The 19,158-nt window shown below is 51.1% G+C and overlaps 2 protein-coding genes, 2 long non-coding RNA genes, 2 other non-coding genes and 1 pseudogene across 9 annotated transcripts; 2 read left to right on the top strand and 5 right to left on the bottom strand.

The window, feature by feature from the left end:
• Window positions 1–50: 50 nt before the first annotated feature.
• On the bottom strand, window positions 51–7,630 carry LOC146335518 (uncharacterized). Of its 2 annotated transcripts, none has more exons than XR_014785862.1 (5): window positions 7,604–7,630; window positions 5,095–5,166; window positions 3,656–3,756; window positions 1,440–1,536; window positions 51–414 (listed from the first exon to the last, which is right to left on the bottom strand). It is a non-coding gene; the product is annotated as an uncharacterized LOC146335518 (long non-coding RNA). The 2 variants fall into 2 exon arrangements; XR_014785863.1 differs by having other exon boundaries at window positions 7,582–7,627.
• On the bottom strand, window positions 545–675 carry LOC146335521 (small nucleolar RNA SNORA17). The gene has a single exon (XR_014785987.1). It is a non-coding gene; the product is annotated as a small nucleolar RNA SNORA17 (small nucleolar RNA).
• On the bottom strand, window positions 2,529–2,671 carry LOC146335520 (small nucleolar RNA SNORA17; annotated as a pseudogene).
• LOC146335519 (small nucleolar RNA SNORA17) lies at window positions 4,936–5,070 on the bottom strand. The gene has a single exon (XR_014785985.1). It is a non-coding gene; the product is annotated as a small nucleolar RNA SNORA17 (small nucleolar RNA).
• Window positions 7,631–8,201: 571 nt separating the features above from the next.
• On the top strand, window positions 8,202–12,744 carry LOC146335517 (uncharacterized). The gene is made up of 3 exons (XR_014785933.1): window positions 8,202–8,370; window positions 10,283–10,322; window positions 11,183–12,744. It is a non-coding gene; the product is annotated as an uncharacterized LOC146335517 (long non-coding RNA).
• Window positions 8,510–15,831, bottom strand: MRPS2 (mitochondrial ribosomal protein S2). Its single transcript, XM_084821218.1, has 4 exons — window positions 15,736–15,831; window positions 14,678–14,782; window positions 13,351–13,480; window positions 8,510–11,712 (listed from the first exon to the last, which is right to left on the bottom strand). Exons 1-4 carry the CDS (start codon window positions 15,761–15,763, stop codon window positions 11,169–11,171), a joined length of 807 nt encoding a protein of 268 aa, XP_084677344.1. The 5' UTR covers window positions 15,764–15,831; the 3' UTR covers window positions 8,510–11,168.
• On the top strand, window positions 14,204–18,748 carry PIERCE1 (piercer of microtubule wall 1). Of its 3 annotated transcripts, none has more exons than XM_084821221.1 (3): window positions 14,204–14,844; window positions 16,606–16,684; window positions 18,227–18,748. In XM_084821221.1, the coding sequence occupies exons 2-3, from the start codon at window positions 16,607–16,609 to the stop codon at window positions 18,413–18,415; spliced, it is 267 nt and encodes an 88-aa protein (XP_084677347.1). In that variant the 5' UTR covers window positions 14,204–14,844; window position 16,606; the 3' UTR covers window positions 18,416–18,748. The 3 variants fall into 3 exon arrangements, with proteins under 3 accessions (XP_084677347.1, XP_084677346.1, XP_084677345.1); XM_084821220.1 differs by lacking the exon at window positions 14,204–14,844 and adding an exon at window positions 15,918–16,445; XM_084821219.1 differs by lacking the exon at window positions 14,204–14,844 and having other exon boundaries at window positions 15,918–16,684.
• The last annotated feature ends 410 nt before the right edge of the window (window positions 18,749–19,158 follow it).

The raw sequence follows: 19,158 nt of genomic DNA, 5'->3' as shown, positions 1-19,158 counted from the left end.
CAAGTGTGCTTGGAGCATTTCCCTTTGCAAAACAGAACACTCGTACAGCCTTTGAGCGGACTGTTGATTTTTATTTAGGCAGAATACATCAAGCTGTAGGTATAAGGTGTGTGTGTGTGTGTGTCACACTCTCTCACACACAGAATGGGAGTTGTGAGAGCCTGTGCAAATTATACCGCCGCCACAGGCTACAGGAAACTTGAGTTGATCAACTGTTTGAAAAGTGTCCTGTTGGAAAGATGAACCTGTGTGGGGAGGCAGTGCGGTGTGATGGTTGGTGCTGGACTGGGGAGGCTGGGGTTCTAGCCCCACTCAGCCATGAAGCTCGCTGGGTGACTTTGGGCCAGTCACTGACTCTTAGCCTCAGGGTAGTTGTGAGGATCCCACAGAGAGGAGGAGGACCATGTAAGCTGCCTTGGGAAGAAGAAAAAAGGTGGGAAATAAATGTAATAATAAAAACAAATGCATAAAGTAACTTTGCCAGAAGGCCTAAGGGGCAGGGGAGAGATGGTGTCCTTTCCTCTCTGTTCCCAAGCAGACACCTCCTGTCCAGCTGCTATCATCTTTCACCCCAGTTCTTCAAGGATGAAGATTCTTAGGCAGCCTGATTCCTGTCTGCCTCCTTCTGGCATAAAAACAACACCGCAGTCGTATTTACGTCTCTACGGGGGCAGGTTACTAGCAGGCAGGTCTCTGTAGCTAGTAACTCAGGGCTACCCAAAAAACACACCACGTGACTCCACAACTCGCCCCACTATTCTTCCTCCTCAGTCCTCACAAGGGTGGGAAGTCGCAGACATTGTTTAAAGCAGGGGCACTGAGCCCATTTTAGCCTTGGAGGCCAAACTCAATTTCAGAGATGCCCTGAGGCTCAACACCCCTGGTTGACAGTCAAGTGCCTTCCTTAGGAGACACAATTCTGAAGACGGCTTCACACAGACAGAGTCCAGGCTTCCTGGAATATATTCTGCCCTCGCAGGACATATGAAGAACAGGGTTATTTCGCTCAAGTCTGCTCACTGGGTATTCCATTGTCAATATCTTGAGACTGGCTTTCCAAAAGAAAACTGCTCAAAGGTGGTTCACAAGGCGTTAACATGAGCCACATTTCTGAGCGTTGTGTATCTCTGCAATAAGAGAATGTGAGTGCGTGTCTTGAGGAAACGCATGGACAATCAATGCAGAACAGAGTGGCATGGAGAGGGAATAAGGTTCAGCCACTGAAATGTTGGGAGGAAAACTCGAGTCTTTGGAAAACTGACGTTGCAGGAGGGTCTTCTCTCAAGCAGAGAGCTAGTAGAACTTTCCTCAACCTGGTGCACTCTAAGGTGTTGGACGACACACATCGGAAGGGCACCAGGTCGTGGAAGGCTGAACGAGCATTTCATCTTCCAACTGCAAACTCTGTAAAGCTCTCATAGCTTCAATGCTCAACGCACCATGTTTGGAGAACTGGATCAGATGCTTCCGGAGACTCTTCTCACCTTCAACAGGTCACATTAAAACGATCTGCTCAAGGAACCTAGTGGCAGGCTCCTGTGAAGAAAAACACAGAACGTTAACAAAAGCAGGCTTTAAACACTCTTCAAAGATTCTAAAATTGTATTTCAAAATGTGAAAACCAGGATGGGTTCACACTGCATTTACCACCAAACTCAGTCCTCTTTCCCCTCTAAACAACCCCACTGCAGTTAATTCAAATGCAAGTAAACCAACCCAACCATTTCTGCTTCAGCTCCTAATAATGTAGGGCAGCCTTCCTCAATCTGGTTGTCCTCCAGATGCGTTGGACTAAAACTCCCAGCTGAGCTGGGGGGATGCTGGGAGTTGTGGACCAACACATCTGGAGAAGGCCGGTTGGGGAAGGCCAATATATAAAGTTGCAATGCTTTACTATTTGGGGAGGATGCCGTTTGAACGATTTTAATGCTGTGGCTGAAAGGAAACTAGATCATTGTTCTTTTAAAGCTTCTCTTTAGTTGCCTTCTTTCTTCTCAGAAAGCTCTGAGCTTTCTGAAGATAGGAGACTAACACATTACTGAGCTCCGTGTTTTCTGATCATCAGAACATCTGGGTAAAATACTGCCAGGCCCAATACTCGCTAAAATGCTATTTATAAGCACCTGGTTTGCTTTCTCCCAAGCAACCCAGAACTTCCCAAGTAAAACCTGGGGACCTGTGATAAGACAGCTGCCCTGCTGGGACCCCAGAAGGAAAGGGAAAAAACACTCCAGCCCCATCCATCAGCCACAGGATCAACCATTAAACAGGGACACCAGCAAGAGAAGATCAGCCTGGCCCAAAGTACGTTTAAAGGCCCGCTTAGAGCTCGCCACCTTGTTCTGGCCTTGAAAGGGTAATCTCCCTTTTCCCTCCAGGGCACCATTTAAGTTTGTATGCCCGAAGGCAGAGCTTCTCTCTCTAATTGATGTGAGCTGCTTCAGGAGACAAGAACTGTCTGTTTACAGCATGTTTACCCTGCTTTTCAAACAAGCAATCGATGGTTTGGAGAGAAGACAACTTGCTGTTTTGTCAGGCAGTTATTAACCATTCTAAGTGCCCACGGTTTTGCTTTTCAGAGCACTGAGCGTAGACATAGCCCATTCCGCTCCGCCACCTAATGACAGAAGCACAGCACAGCAGCTGGGCTTGCAACACTTCTAGGGGCATGGGATGGAAACATTGGCATCGCCCTCCCTCGACCGCTCCGCCACAAGGAAACCCACAGTGGCCCATGCAGATGCACTGGAATGAATCGATTCATGCACTTAATTAACTGACCCTCCCTGAAGTTCCTAACCATTATAGTTTCAGGGACCGGTTTGGAAAGGGAGAGGCCAGAGGAACTGCAACAAGCCCTCAGTCACGACAGTTATCTGCCTCTCGTTAGCCAAGAAGCTTGCCACCAGGCAAGGATACAAGCGAGAGGTTCAAGCCCACCTTCTAAGGGCCAGCGCAGTTCTCTCCAGATCGGAGTAGAAGCAATCCATGCTTCCACTGTGACGCTTCCACCTCTTTCAGCCTGAGGGTTGCGTTGCATTTCAGAGAAGTTCTCAGGGGCTGCATTCCAGTGGTGGGCAAGGGACCAGGGCCAAAATACCAGTATATCTTAGCTAAAAGCTTTTCCTGCCAGTAACTAAGTCTTACAAAAGGCATTTCAACCTTTTAGAATGGGGGGAAAACTGCACCAAAGTTGGGAAACCTCCAAGTGATCAGAAGGTCATCTAGGGAAACCCAGAGGGCCAAATTGGGCCCCCAAGCAGACTGGATTTGGCCCCCAGGGCCTGAGTTCTATGCCCCTGATGTAGGGGGGATGTGCTGGATTTAGACCAGGAAAATTGAGGTTTGCCTCCCTGGCCACCCACAAAGCTCAGTAGATAATCTTGGAAAAGCTACTGGTCTCTCCACCGTGTCTACCTCACAGGGTTGTCAGGAGGACAACACGGGGTTATGCTGCACTCCTTGGAGAAAGGACGAGGTGCAGATATGACAGAAAGACAGTATTTTAAATAAATGAATGTGCAAACATGCACAGGCAGGCCTCCGATTAGGGGGGTGTTTATTAAGTACAGCCTCAGGCTGACCAAAAGGGAACGCTGCCCAGCCATTCCAGGCCAACCCCACAGAGAGACAGGGCTGCTGTCTTTTTACTCACCTTCTGTCCACCGGCAGTTGTGACTAACACCGCGCTCCTTTGGGCTTTCCTACATGGCTCCAGGAGCTACATGCTTGCTACCGGGGTGGGGCAGCATATTTCTGCAAAACAAAGATAAGATTGGTATTTATGACTCAAAAGGGCCGTCAGAATACATTCCCGCTCTATAGACCAGGGGTGCTGAGCCTCTTTCAGCATGAGGGTCGAAATCCATGCTCTTGGGGCTGTGTTCGAGGGGTGGGTGGAGCCAAAGGCAAAAGGGGGTGGGGACAGAGCACCCCAGATACCAGCCTATCTTAGCTTACAGCTCTTCCTGCCAGCAACTAAGCCTTAGGAGAGGCATTTCAACCTTGCAGGGGAGGGGGGAGACTGCACAAAAGCCAGGAAACCACCAAATAATAAATAGGCTGTCAGAATTGCTGTGAAATACAAATTTGCATCCAGCACCCAAAAGCAATTATCTCTGGCCCGTTGTGGATTATGATCAAGGTGCAAAAGGCTTCCTGACTGCTTCACTCACAGACATTTTAAACCACTCAGATATACTGCCCTTTTCATGTTACTTCTCTTCAGGTTTTTCTTTGCAATGCCCTTGGCGTGTTCCCTGTAGCTGCAAAACCCTTTCCTGCTAGCCCAAGCCAAATTTATTTCAGAGAGGGACCATCCGCAAAAGCATTGCTATGTCCAGTAAAATGGCCTCTAAGCTTCCAGATCACTGCCTAAGGAACAGAATCCTCCATCCCCCCAAACAAAAAGAGAACACAGAAGACAACAGTCCCTGAGAAACTAAATAAGAAGGTCTCCAATTCAAAGTAAGTCCCACTGACCTCATGCAAAACCTTGAACCCGTCTCAGTAGACGCTGGGGCTCAAGGCTTTGCCTAGCAAATCTTGGTGATTTTCCTAAATGCAAGCTGTATGTGCTGCCATTTTAAATCTCCTCTTGAGACCTTTCCCAGGTAGATGAGAGGGGGAAGCTGAGCCATTCCACCAGCCCTGCTGAAATACTTTTATTCCCTCCCCCTTCCCTCCCCATCCCTTTTTCATTGTGTGTCATGTCTTTTCATATTGCAAGCCTTGCAGGCAGGGGACATCTTGTTTTACCAATTGCATGTAAGCCACTCATAAATAAAGAAAAATAGCAATGGATTCACCTCCCTAGGGAGGTTCTCTTGCTCGAGTTTGAAAACCCCAGACAGACCAGCAGACCATTTACAAGAACTTTTAATGCTGCACTGAATCTCCAACGATTTAAGAAGGGCAGAAGGATAAAGATGCCCACCTGTCAGACTACAAATCATTCTGAGTGCTCACGGGTATGGAGCACAGAGCGTAGACATAGCCCGTTCCTCTCTGCCACCTAATGACACAAACATGGCATGTGGCAGCCATGCTTGCAACGCCTGTAGGGGCAGGGAACTCTCCGGAGGTCACACTCACCGCAGCTCTAGGGCGAAGCCTCCAGCGCCAGGAACATCGAGACGTGTAATGGTTGCCCATTCTGGAACAGGACTGAGCAGGGAGAAAACAGTTTAATCAGGCTCAAAAACAGTCACTCACCTAATTGCGTGTGGTGTTGTGGTTAGTGTTGGTCTGGGACATGCGAGACCTGGGTTCTACTCCCCCACTCAGCCATGAAGCTCACTGGGTGACTTTGGGCCAGCCTCTCAAAGCCTCACCTACCTCACAGGGTTGTTGTGAGGATAAAACTGGAGAAGGATCGTGTACGCTGCCTTGGGCTCCTTGCAAGAGCAAAAAAGGCAGGATATAAATGTAATAATAAAAGTAATAAATTGCTTATGGCAAGTATATAAGAAGACCTGTGCTGGATCAGACCAAGGGCCCATCTAGTCCACCATTCTGTTCACACAGCGGCCAACCAGATGCCCAAATGGGAAACTCAACAGCACCCTCCCACCCATGTTCCCCAGAAACTGGTATACATAAGAATACTGCCTCTGTAGCCAATGATAACCTTCTCCTCCATAAATGTGTCTAATTCATGGAGTAAGTATAGCCCCAAATGGCTGGGCAGGAAGTCTTCATTTAAAATATATATATACACACACACACACGTTTAACTTTTAGGGCATAAACGACTACCATCAGTCTGTATGAGTGGGTGAGCTAAGAAAATGTTTGTGGATTTATTCAAGAGGTCAATATGTGACTGGCTGAGCTTGAAGTTGATTCTGGGCAGCCCAGGTAAAGTCTCCTCATAGGAGAAAAATGCCTGCCCCTGATTTTTTGGAGGAAAAAAGAGGTTTTCCCCAAATCCTCCTGTCTTCACATCTCTACATGCATGCATCGTGCAATATTTATTTTGTTCTGCCCATCTTTCTGCTTTGCTCCCTTCCCCAGAAGGCTGCAGGGCCAGCCAGATAAGGATGGGGCACGACCCACTTGGAGGATGGAGAGGGGACCGGTTAGTGCAAAGAAGTGCCCCATCCTTTCCATGCAAGCCAGCATGTTCCTAAACGCCCACCAAATTCTTTCCCACATACATGCATTTTCTTTCTTTGCAGGAAGTGACCCCACAGACCTATTTTAAGATGATCAGAACAAGTTTAAAGTACAAAATAAGTACGAAGAATCTTCCTAGGGTAAAATGATGATGCACACCCATATGCTCTAGGCACGCGCAAAGGAACTCTCCCCAAACCCAAATAACCAGAATTGCCTATGTGGCCCCTGCCTGCCTCCACTGTCACCCCCCGCCCCTTTCCTCTCATCTGCCCTTCTGTCTTAATTTCAGATTGGAAACTCCTTGGGGCACAGACCTGTCCTCCCATGCTCTGTAAAGACAGCCAGCGTGGTGTAGTGGTTAGAGTGCTGGACTGGGAGTTGGAAGACCCACATTCTAGTCCCCACTTGGACATGAAGCTCACTGGGTGACTTTGGCCCAGCCACTGACTCTCCACCTATCCTACCTCACAGGGCTGCTGTGGGGTTAAAACGGGGAGGACAGCCACACATTGTAAGCCGCCTCTGGCTCCTTGCAGGAGGGAATAAACATAATACATAAATAATAATAAAATAAAACCCCAGGTACAACTGGCAATATAAAAATAAGTGGCAACAGAACAGCCTTTGGACTGCAACTCCCAGCATGCCTGACCATTTGGTCATGCTGGATGGGGCTGATGGAAGTTAAGAGTCCAACACTCCAAGTCATATTGAAATTAAAAATACGAACGTTATTTGCAAAAACAACACCCATGTTAAGGCAAATGATACTGGGCTGGATTCGGCCCCAACCATATTAAAGAGGAGACCAAACCTCCCCAACCTGGTCCGCCCTGGGTACGTTGGCCTACAACCCCCATCACCCACAGCCAGCGGGCTGACGCAGACCTGCAAGAATCAAGCCAAAACCATCCAGCCCCACTGACTCCAGCGGGCCTACTCTAAGTAGGGCTAAGTCCAGATCTGCCCCCTCAACATGTGTGACAACAGGGATACTGATATTGTGGATCAACAACGAACCGTGAATAGCTAGCTAGCTATACTGGACAATTAATACCCAATAATCATCAATATTTAATTAATGAGTACTTAATAAGGAAGCAATAACCGATGACTAGACTGCTAATAAATTAATAAAGAATTAATGAGGAATCAAAACGGAAGAATGGTAATTAGCTAGCGACAGCGGAGGACAGGAAGGCCTGGCGTGCTACGGTCCGTGGGGTCACGACGAGTCGGGCACGACTGATCAACAACAAAGCAACATTAAATAATCAGTAACAAATAATCATTCGCGTCGAATTAATGAGCAATTAATAAGGAACTAAAGAGGAGTCGATAATGAAAAATTCACTAATTGATAATGAATAATTGCTGAAGAATAAATGAAGAATTGATGACGAATAATTAATAAGGAATTAATGAAGCGTATTGTTAAAGATTAAGGTGGTGGCTAAATACCGCCCAACAGAGGACATCTTACCGCCGCCGCGCCGAGCACCAAATGGCCGAGCTCACCGCCGCCTCCGCTTTATATAGGTGTGGGCGGAGCGGCAAGAGAGCGCACGCGCAAACAGGCGCGCAGGGCACGCCCCCGCTTCCGCCGGGGAAACGTCCTTTCCCCTCTTAGAGCTCGGGAACCACAGAGAAAAGAAAGAGGGAGGGGGAGAAATGGAAGAGAGGCATTTCCTTGTGTATGTGGGCGGTTTCCGAGTTCACATGTGACAGAGAAGTCACTTGTGGACGTTTTCCCCTGGCGCCCTCCAGATGTGTTGGACTGCAGGTCCCATCATCCCCAGCCAGCATGGGCTCACTCTCTAGGAGCAGAGGTGGGCAACGTGCGGGTCTGCAGGTGCTTTGGCCCACAGCTCCCATGATTCCTCCCCATGGGCTATGCTGGCTGAGAATGATGGGAGTTGTAGTCAACCCTTCCGGAGGGGCCCCGGTTGGGAAAAGCTGATAACGATGGAAGTGGGAGCTGCCCACATGAAAAGCCAGTGAAGAAACTGAACATTTAAGGTTCCAGTCTTACATCTACTTATTGTTATGTGTATAAAAAACAACCAGGAAGTTAGCCGTGCTGGTCTATTTATGGGAAGGGCCGTCGCTCAGAAGTAGAGCCCCTGGCAGCCTCTAGGCCATGAGGACTAGCATCTTACTTCGTTTTTAGGCGGAATGGCTACAGTTCAGTGCTGGAGCCCCTGCTTTGCATGCAGAAGGGCCCGGTTCGATCCCTGACAGCATCTCCAGGTAGGGCTGGGAAAGAATCCTGCCTGAAATCCTGGCGAGCCACGGCTGCCAGTCAGCGTCGACAATACCGGGCTAGATGGACCCATGGTCTGACTCGGCCTAAGGCAGCTTTCTACGTTCCTATGAGAAAAATGATACCTGAAATCCACAATTAGGCAATACCTTTTTGAGGACCAAAACGCCACAAAAACGTGCAAGCTTTTGTGTTCTGCGGAGCTCTTCATCAGTCCTCTGCTCTTTTGTACCGTGTAGCCTGATGAAGCGTTCTGCTCAGCAGGCCTCAACTGCTTGCACGGTTTTTGTGGGATTTTGGTTGGTCCTGGTAAAGGTATCGCTCAGCTGCGGAGTTTGGATTTGTTGTATTGTTTATCACTGGTTTTGTCGCACTTCTAAAAATCATACATGTTGGCCTGAGCGCTTCCGCTACAGGGCACCTCGAACCTGAGTCACTACTCCGAGCTTCGCCAGGGTGGGCTCCAGGAGGCCCGGCGAGGATTGCGCCCATGCCCCCTTAGGCTGCGCGGGACCCTTTCAGCTGCGTGCCCCGCCGCCTCCCCCGCCCATAGCCGCGTCGGGGGACGCGAGCCGGCCCCTTCGGCGTTCCCAGCCCGCGGCTCTCCGCAGGGGCAGCCGCCTTGCGGCGCGAGTCCGCGCGACGGGCTGCAGCTGAACGGGGGGCGGCTCCTCCATCCGTCCTGCTTGACGGCGCAGAGCCCCCGCGCCCCGCGCGGGCTCCAGCGGGGGCGCCTGGAGTGACGCTGCCGGCGTTCGTTTGGGGTAGACCAGGCCTCCGAAGGAAAGAGGCCTGCTTGCTGGGGAGGGAAAGCGCTCCAGAACCGAAACGACGCCAGCAATGTTTATTTAGGCCCTATGACACTGCCCAGTGCCGCCTGATCAGGAGAGGGAAAGAGCTGCTGCAGCACTTGCGGGGGAGCCCTGGAGGTACTCGGACTTGGGTGTCTAACAGGTGGCTGTCCTATCCTCCAAGAGCGGGTCCTTCCTTTCAGGCATCAGGTCTACCGGCATCCATACTGGGAATTCCTGCAGCAGACCCGGGAAGTCCTGCTCTGAGGCAATGCCAAAAGACCCTTTGCTGGGCGGAGTATTCCCCACTCGGAGATGCTGGGGATTTTCCCCAGGGGCTTCTGCATGCAGAGATGACAGCCCCTTTTATTCCGAATAATGGCAGAGGCAGCTTTTTTTCCTCACCATGGCAGGACAGCTTATCCAGCGTGGCTTGTGATCAAAATACAACCATACGCCGCGTTTGAAACCAAGACAAATGTCAGTAAAAATAAAAAACCCATGCCTTCTCAGTGATTGAAAAGCCACCCCAGGAAAGTTTCTTTGAAGGGTGGAACATAAATCACTACAGGCACAATCTCCTATGCAAGTTTAGACAGAAAAAAGTCCTACAACTCCCAGCATTCCTCAGCTGGCATGCACAGGATTACACCTTCAGAGACACGTCTCTGCCCGGAGGAGCGAACAATCTAAGTTTCTCTCTCTCTCTAAACATGCATAGGATTGCACCCTAAGATCACCAATTTAAGAAATACATGCCTGTGTATTATACCAATTGCTTTTTATTGTTCATTTAGGAAGCAAAAACCATGCAATGTCATTTTTCCAAAGCTTGAGGAAGGGAAACCAACTCCAACATTTCTTTGATCAAGAATTTACAGAAGCAAAGCCATTTGGCATAATAACCCCTTTGCCCCTCTCTACTTCTCTTTCCGTACTTTGGGTGGTTCTAGTCCAGCCGTGCCCTCCAGGTGTATTGGATTACAACTCCCAGAACCGCCAGCTGGCCATGGGAGTTGTAGTCCACCACATTGGGAAGGCACCAGCATTGGGCGAGGCTGCTCTAGACAACGCATTCCCATAATTAACTTTTTAAATGTTTGTGCAGCTTCTCACCAACGAGAAGAGGATGCATCAGGAATAGACAGGTAGGTGTTTGTTTTCACTCATTTACTCACCTTCCAGGAGGTTTAGGCTACAACTCTAACAATCCCTGACCACCGGCCAATGCTGCCTGGGGCTGATGGGAGTTGTAGTCCAGAAGGTTGCTTATCCCTAAATTAAATGATCAACAAATGTGTCGACGCCAGAAGCGCAAAATGGGTGTTGCTGTCGTAAGGACAACAGAAACCTCTTGCACCCCAGGCTGGGGTCTGATTTGTGGGCAGTAAGCCTGACACGATTTTCAGGGACTAGCTTTCTCGTGTTAAATCCAAGGGCTCTGGTAGGAACTTAAATGGTTTGGGGCCCCATCTTTCCATTGCTATGAATGAAAGGGCTTTTTCTAAGCTCAACTGCCATGCAGGGGTGGGGGGTGTTGTAGCATGTGAGGAGGGGGGTTAACCTTCCCTCCCCAGCTGCATTTCACCTCGAATATTGCCCCCCTGCATGGCAATTAAGCTGAGAAAAGTTGCACCTTCCACTAGTGCACAAATGGACACTTAGGGGTCTGGGGAATAGATTCGGGGCCAGTTTCCCATGGGCCCAGACCTTGTAATGCCCCTGGTTAAATCACCATCTTTTCAGATCTAGCAGAATCAAGGGGGCAAAATTTTCATGGAATATACCAGTCCTTGCCTGGTGCCCTCCAAAGGACATGGCTGGCTGGGAGTACGCTGGAAGTTGTAGTCCAACCTCTCTGGAGGGTTTGGGGAAGGACACGCACTCGCTGGCAAATTTGGCTCTCATGACGTTAAATGCCTAGAGAGGCTGACAGGAGTTGGCGGTGCGAGCTCTTGAGTTTTTGAGGGGGAGAGGATTTTCACAAAGGTCCTTTAACTGCTTGCAGGTGTGCTGTGCTGCCCATATAACACCTCCATCTGCCTCCTCTTGTCTTTGGCTCGCAAGATGGTCATCTTGAAGAGCTTGAGGTAGAGCTCAACAGCCGAGGGGCTGTCGTCGTTCCCCGGGACCGGGTAGCTGATGAGAGACGGGTTGCAGTTGGTGTCCACCACGCCCACGGTGGGGATGTTCATCTTGGCTGCGTCCCGGACGGCCACGTGAGATTCAAAGACGTTGTTGAGGGTGTGGATGAAGAGGACAAGGTCTGGCAGCCGGACTCCCGCCCCGTACTGGATGACGGCATTGGTGAACAAGCCCCCCTGCCAGTAGCGGGTGTGGGCGTACTCCCCGCACTCCTTGGCGGCCGTCTCCACCTGATGGGAAAACTGGCGGTGGCGGCTGACGAAGAGGATGACCCCCTTGCGGTAGGCGACGTGAGCGGTGAAGTTGAGTGCCGCCTGGAGGTGGGGCATGGTCTGTTCGAGGTCGATGATGTCTTGGTCGAGGCGGCAGCCAAAGATGTATGGCTCCATGAACCTGCAGAGACACAAAAGTCAGTTTCTCTCCCTTTCTCCCTCTCCCGCTCACGACGTCTCCTTCTCCCTGGTCTCCTCCCATATTTATTTATTTAACAATATTTATATACTGCTTCATATCTAGAACAGATTTCAGAGTGGTGAACACAAAAAAATAAAACAGTAAAAGAATAAAAAGATTAAACCACCACCTTAAAATTATACTTGTTTAGAAAACACAATGCCAATAGAAACCATGGCTGGTCAATTAAGGAATGCCTCCTGGAAGAGTGCTGTTTTCAGGAGGCAGCAGGAACAACGCAATGTGGGTGCTTGCCTGCCCTCCAGGGGCAGGGAGTTCCAAAGAGGGGGGCCACCATGCTGAAGGCTCTTCTGGTGGACTCCAATCGGGCCATAGGTCCACGTGGAGTCCCCAGGAGCGAGCCCTCCAATGACCTCAGTGACCAGCCAGGTTGGTAAGGCAGAATGCAGTCTCTCAGGTATCCATATGAACTTGCCCATAGTTTTACAGCCTTCTTCGGATGCCCTTCTGCATGTCCCACCACCAAGAGAGGTTAAGTTGGTGGGAATATGGGGTAGGGCCTTCTCTCTGGTGGCACCCTGCCAGTGGAACTCTCTCCCAATGGAAGTTTGGCTGGGCCCTTCTCTGTTCCATTCTAGGCAGGGCATTAAACCATTTTTTGTTCCATATGGCTTTTTAGTGTTTTAAATATATTCGCTCCACCTATAATGCATCCCAATGTGGGGCCCATATAAATTTTGTTCTCCTTTACATGTGTTGGCCTAGTATCCCATCTTGCATTTTATATTCTTTTTACTCTTGTATTTCTGTTTACCATTTTTACTGTATTTTATCTTATTACTTTTACTGTATTCCATTTTAGCTTATTGTCGTATTTGTAGTTTATTCTATCTTAAATATATCAAATTGTGATGGCTTATCGCTTTTAGCAATAAAGATTATTCATTATTAGCTCCACACTCTGCTTTTACGATTCTCTCCTGCTCTTATTTCTATCGCTGGCGATGTGTTGTTTTCAGATTGTGTTTGCAACGTTTTCAGATTGTGTTTTAAGTTGTAACTGTAAGTTGCTTTAGGGGCCCTATTTGGGCTGAAAGGCAACTTTTCCCGGTGTCACTAGCTAGGGTTGGAAAAGAGCTGATTGAAATCCCGGAGCAGGGGTATTGAACCCCGAGGGCTGAATTGAGTTGTGGAGAAGCTCTCGGGGGCTGCAGTTCAGTGGGGTTGGCGGGGCCAAAGACAAAGGGGGTAAGCTACTAAAAATGCCAGCATATTTCATCTTAAAGCTCTTACCGCTGTAACTAAGCCTTTGGAGAGGCATCTCAGCCTTTTAGAATGGGGAAAACCCTGTACAAAAGCCAGGAAACCACAAAATGATCGGTGGTTGGGGGAAGGAGGGTAGTGTTATCTGGTGAACCCCAGAGGGCTGGATCAGGACCCCAGGCGGGCCGGATTTGGCCCACGTGCCTGAGGTTCGATACCCCTTGTCTTGGAGAGTCAATGCCAGTCAGTGCAACAGTGACAATATCGAACCAGATGGACCAGTACTGACTCGCTATACGGGAGTTTCTGACGTCCCACTAAAAGAAATCTCGGAAATCCTGCAGAATAACTGACCTGTGACGGCAGCCCTTCTTGTGCCCCAGGTGGACTCGGGCATCAAAGAGGTCCCGTAGGGAGAAGAGTTCTTGCACGTTGAAGAAATCTGCATGTTTCAGGGGCTCTCCCAGCAGCCTCCCGTTAACGCCTGGAAGAGGAAAGCAGGCAAATTGGTTCAAACCCAGTGATTAACTGAAAACTGCCAAGGTGCAGCGGAAACCCTCAAGAATTTGCACCCAAATCTTGACTTGGCCCAGCATTTTAGCCGCCGTGTCTGCAGACACTTCTCCCCAAAGATTTGTTCTCTTTAGGAGTCCCCATTTAAGTCCCCACTGATCAATTTCTACAGAACAGATCATCCAAATCACATTAACAGCACAACACTATACCTGTCTACTCAGATGTAACTCCTACTGAGTTCAATAGGACTTACTTCCAGGTAAGTGGACATAGGATTGTTTTTACTTTGTTACTATTGTGTTTTTAATTGTGTTTGAACACATTTTTAAATTACTGTTTTAATCAAGTTTTATTTATGATTGTAAGCTGCCTTGGGTGCCATAGGCAGCGTACAAATCAAATATATAAACAAACAAACAAATAAATGCTCAGACAGAAAGAAGTCCCACCAATCCCAGCATGCTGGGATTGGTGGGACTTTTTTCTGTCTAAACAGGCATAGGATTGCACCCTAAGCATGCGTCCCCAAATACTTGTCAAATACTCAACAAACACAGAGTACTTTTAAAAGCTTTGTTTACTAAATACAAGTAAAATAAACACACTAAATTAGGTCACTCTCTGGACCAAACTGATTTGTGGGACTTTTTTCTGTCTAAAACTGGATAGGATTGCGCTGTGTGCACTTTAATTTCCCCCTAAATACTCGTCAAATACCCAAATACTCATCAAATACTTGTCGTGTATTAGGGACAAAAAAGTAACATGGGGGATTTTTTAAAACTTTGTTTACTAAATGCAAGTAAAATAAACATGCTGAATGAGATCACTCTCTGGAGTATCAGAATATTTTTGGATGCAAACTGAACATTTTTCCTTTTCTCCCCCGGATGAAAATGATCCCATGCAAACTAGCAATTTAATTCCCCCCAAGAAAATGCACATCACTAACAGATCCTCTTTCTGCTAGGGCTAACAAGAGATTTGGGTTGGACTGCAACTCTTAGCATTCCCAGCCAGCATTGCCAGGCATGAGGAATCATGGGAGTTGTAGGCCAAAACATCTGGAGAGCGAGTCCCACTCCAGATAAAGCTCAGGAATCCCAACGCCAGCACTCGGTCAGTGCCAGGTCCCCCACGCCGGGCCCGCCTTGGCAATGCTCACCATCAGAGACTTCCTGGGGCCTTGGGTCTGGAAGAGTTCCATACAGTCGCAGAAGGCTGGAAGACGGTCTCGCCGCAGTCCCGATGGTGCGGAGCCTGACTGTGGCTGCTCCAGGAAGACAGCGCGGAAGGGAAGGAGGAGAGTGGAAAACGCAGAAGCTTTCATGGGTCGGGTGGTTTTAAAAAAGCCTCAAGCATCATTTTTTGGGGAAAGGCACCATATCGGCCATTGGGCTGTCTCGAAACGTGATAAAGAAAATACCAGTGAGAAAGCCACGGGGAGCCAGCGTGGTGCAATGGTTAGAGGGCTGGCCTGGGGTTCAAATTCCCACTTAGCTCACTGGGTGACCTTGGGCTGTCAGCTGACTCCCGGCCTAACTGGGGGGGGGGGGTCGCGTAAGCTGCGCTGGGCTCCTTGCAAGAGGAATAAAGGCGGGATACAAACGCAGTAAAGCGAACGGAAAGGCGGCTCTGCCGGCTGGTCGCCTCCCGGCGCGTCCGAGAGATGAGAAGCGCGGCCGCCAAGGCGGGGGCCGGCGCCGTTCTCAGGGGCTCCGCTTGAATCCCGGGGGAGCTGCCGGCGGCCAAGCAGAGCCCGCTCCCCATTTCAGATCCCCGCTATCCATTGCGCGCGCGGAAAATGCGACGTGCTCAGAGATGCTTTCCGCTATCAGGGTCGCCTGCCGCCACGCGGATGCTTTGGCCTACAGCCCGGCACGTCCGGCCACCGGTCGCTCCGGCTGGAGGCCGCGGGGAGCTGCCGCCCGACACATCTGCGGGGGGGGGGCGGTAGGCGGCCGGATTACAGGGCGGGCAACCTGGGGCAGCCCAGCAGCGCGTCGCTCGGGCGCAGGCGGCGTTCTGGGGGCCCCAGACGGCCCGACACAGGCTCGGGGGCGGGGGGAGACGGGCAGCCCCTCGGCGCGGCCCTCCCCAGCCTCCGGCCGGGGCGCCCCTTGGAGAGGCGGGCGCGCGGCGCGGGGCGCCTTTCCCCGTGCAGCGCGCCGCCTTCCTCCACGCGCGGGCGCGCCCGGAGCCGCCTCGCCCCTCGCCCCTCACCTGCCCGCAGGAGCCCGGGCGCCGCCATGGTGGCCGGTCCGGGCGGCGGGACGCGAGGCAGCGCGGCCGGCGGAGGCCTTCCGCCCGGGCAGCGCCGCCTGCCGGCGCCGGGCCGCCGCGCCGCCCCAGGGCCGCCCGCCCCTTAGCAACGCGCCTTTGTTGCCGCGCTCCCGCCTGCCGGCGCTCGTCGCTGGGCTCGGCCCGCAGATGTCGCAGGGGGCGCCTCGCCCGGAGGCGGCCGCCCCTCGCCAGGCCGGCGCGCAGGGGGCCGGCGAGTGCTGCCGCGTCGGCGCCACGCTGCCCGCCCGGTTCCAGCACCCGGGGGGGTTCCGGGGCTACGGGTGAGGACGCGGCGCTCCGGGCCTCCGCCGCGCGGGCTCGGCCGACCGGCTGGGCGCGCGCGCGCTCCGCTGCCGGGGGCCGCCGGCCGAGCCGGTTGGCGAGGGGCTGCGTGCTGCCTCGTCGCGCTCCGGGTCGGCGGGCGAGAGGGGGGAAGTTGCGCTCGCCCGAGGGCGCCCGCCGCCGGGCCGCGCGCACCCCGAGGGCGGGCTGCGCGTCTGCGCCGCCCGGTAGCCGAGCAGCGTCCATGCGTGGATCGGGGGCCGACTGGCTGCGCGGCTGTCCCGCCCAGCAGCCAGCGCGCTCTCAACTTACTCAGCACACGAAAACGTGCGGTTGAGAACAGCAAGCAACAGAAGGGTGTGCGACGTGTGCGTGAGCGTGCGAGAGGGAGTGGAGTGGAGTGCCCTTAGCCCAGGCCTGTTTGGCTCCGAGGGTTTGGTTCTGACAAATGGAGCGGGAGGAATGTGGGAGGGTAGGGTCCTACACTCAAGGAGACCTGCTTAACAGAGCTTTAATTCTGTCCCGCAGAATGAAAGAGCGCAATCCCTTGTTCAGGACAACCAACATGGACTATGGCGGGAAGCCACCGACAGTCCACGAAATGCCGGTAACTCGTGAGATTGGGGCTTTGTTAGGGTTCGTTTACTCATCGAGAGTTGCTCAGTAAAGCCCCTGAATTGACCCAGATGTAACCCTGGTTTGACATGAAGCCAGAGTTCCCCGTTTTGGATGTAACGGGGAATTCTAGTTTAATGCATGCCATGACCTTTGCAACGAAGCCGGTGTGCGCCAAGGGAGAGGAGAGGTAAGAGAGCAGCGCCTGGCTCTGATTCTTGTTCCCGGGGTTTATGGGCCATGGTGTAGGAAGCATCAAGGGCTGATCTGAACCCAGGGCTTCTGCCTGTGCATGGCTTTGCCAAGTGACAACGCAGCCCGGCAGCCTAGTTGTGCACTGAGCGGGCACCTTAGAATGTGCCGCAGAATCCTTTGCAAGGTCTAGGATGTTCTGGGGCAAGATTCTTGGAGGTGAAAGACATTAGCAGACTATCATGCTATATTATAAACAAAAAGGGATGTCCCCGTCCCCCCAAACTAGCAAGAGAAAGAGAAGGGGAGAAAGGGTGGGCAAATGCATTTAAGACTGCATTTTTTCATTGTAATTTATTTTAAATGATTTTTAGGCTGCTGTTAGGGGTGGAACCCTGCATTTAAAGAGTGGTGAGGTTAATCATAGATCATTCTGGGGTGGATTTGGGGGAGATTTATGGGTGTCGGGGTTGATTGGACAGCCCTGGAAATGGTCCCCCCCCCAATACACATGCACACAACTTTGGAAAGATTTATCATGTTGATAGGATGTTTGGATAGTATTTGAAGTAGGACAGGAGCACAACTGGGGGGTAGAGCCCCTGCTTTGCATGCAGAGGGGCGTCTGTTTTTTTTTTGCGCATGCACCGAGCGCAATCTCCCCTCCTGCTTTTGAGCTTTCCGTAGCATTGTCACAACCTGTCCTGCTTGCTATTCATGGCTGTGTATTGTTTGAATGGACCTTTGTTCTGGTCCAGCAGGCCTTGTCTTACGTTCTTATGCCTTTTCCAAGAGTTGGTATCTATGTTGGTGCTGCACTGAGCAAGCCTGAGCAGACCTAAGAGACACAAGGGATTGGATTCAAGATGTGGCTTCCACAAGAGGAAAGGCTCCGCTCACAGGTCTCTCCAGCCAATTTGGAGGGTCCCACCTCCTTGCCACACCACAGCAGATCCCATTCAGCAGGGGCCCTGACTCTTGGTACAGCATTTTCAAGGGGCTGCTGTGGGAAGGAGGGGTCTTCCATCTGGAACCAACCCATTGTCTTTATACTTGGATGAAGGCCCCATATTCGTGCACATATATGAGAATTCTTTCATGTTGTGTAGCAATGCTGAGCCAGACAGAGCCTTAATATTTCTATCAATCCAGGGGCTTTCAGACTGCTTCTGGGACTGATGTGCACGACCCTGACCTCTTGCGTGCATGAACAGTGCTCTCCGAGAGCCTATTCAGTCTGACGCGGCTCACTAAGTGAGGTCCCAGCCTTAGGTTGTGAAGTTCTTGGGTCAGAGCCAGATGGCTAACACCAGTCCTCTGATGTTTTCTTTTTAAAAAATAGACCTGCTACCACACCAGCCCGCACGCCTTCTCGGATAACCTCGTAAAGTTTGGCATGTACAGGAACAACGGGATCAACACCTCCCTGGAGAAAAGTGATGTGACCGGCCCCGACAACTTTATCACTTGCTTTGATACCTACAACTTTCACCCCAGTTACAGGACTGGTGGCCCGTCCTTTTGCGAGTAGCATGACCCTGCAAGGTAGCCTCCTGCCTGCTGAGCGTTCTATTGTCCTGGTTCCCAAGTCACAACACCAAGAAATGATTCCCCCCAATCCCCCACTCCCAAAGACTTTGTAGCACTCACCACTTTTAAGGGCCTTGTGGCTGCAATGGACACACCTTAGCGCTCTTACAGACTTCCACAAGGTCGCTCGAGAGTAAGTGGCTTGTGGACGGCACGGTGGGCAAACAGCTGTACTTGCAGCAAATAGAGTTATTGTATTTGACAAGGGGTACCTTGTAACAATAGCATTACTATTAACAATAGCATTAATAGCATTAAAATGTTGAGAATGGGCTGGAGTGTGTGCGTGGTTTAGCTTTGCGCTTTGGGGGAGCACAGCTCAGCAGCGACGCACATACACTATATGCAGAACACAGGCGTTGCTATGCATGTAAAAGATTGGGGACCCTATCTTCCCATCGCATCTAAACATAATTGCCATGCAGAGGTGGGGGGGCAACAATGCATAGGGAAGGGAGGATAACCTTTCTCTCCTCAATGGTGACCCCTTCCGCCTGGAAATCCCCCTCTGAATGGCTTCTAAGCTTAGGAAAATCCTCCACTGGAATCAGTGGACTCCCCCCCACACTTAATTGCCTTGCAGGGGCCAGGTGGGGGTATTGCAGTATGTGTGTGGGGGGGTTCAACCCTTCTCTCCCCAGCTGCAATCCTCCTTAAAAATTGCTCCCTTGCATGGCAATTAAG

Source organism: Heloderma suspectum, chromosome 14 (assembly GCF_057233095.1).
Source record: "Heloderma suspectum isolate Gila_16-S chromosome 14, 16-S_ref, whole genome shotgun sequence".
Lineage (NCBI taxonomy): Eukaryota > Metazoa > Chordata > Lepidosauria > Squamata > Helodermatidae > Heloderma > Heloderma suspectum.
The sequence above is the reverse complement of the archived record's forward strand: the minus strand, read 5'-3'. Positions and strand labels throughout refer to the sequence as shown.

What these genes read in the sequence shown, in the direction of transcription:
- PIERCE1 (XM_084821219.1), top strand. Translation starts at nt 16,526, where the DNA reads ATGGAGCGGGAGGAATGTGGGAGGGTAGGGTCCTACACTCAAGGAGAC. An exon ending in CGACAGTCCACGAAATGCCG is followed by an intron (nt 16,685 to 18,226) that starts GTAACTCGTGAG and finishes TTTAAAAAATAG; the next exon opens with ACCTGCTACCACACCAGCCC.
- MRPS2 (XM_084821218.1), bottom strand. Translation starts at nt 15,763, where the DNA reads ATGGCGGCGCCCGGGCTCCTGCGGGCAG. An exon ending in GCCCGGGCTCCTGCGGGCAG is followed by an intron (nt 14,783 to 15,735) that starts GTGAGGGGCGAG and finishes TTCCTGGAGCAG; the next exon opens with CCACAGTCAGGCTCCGCACC. An exon ending in AAGAAGGGCTGCCGTCACAG is followed by an intron (nt 11,713 to 13,350) that starts GTCAGTTATTCT and finishes GTGTCTCTGCAG; the next exon opens with GTTCATGGAGCCATACATCT.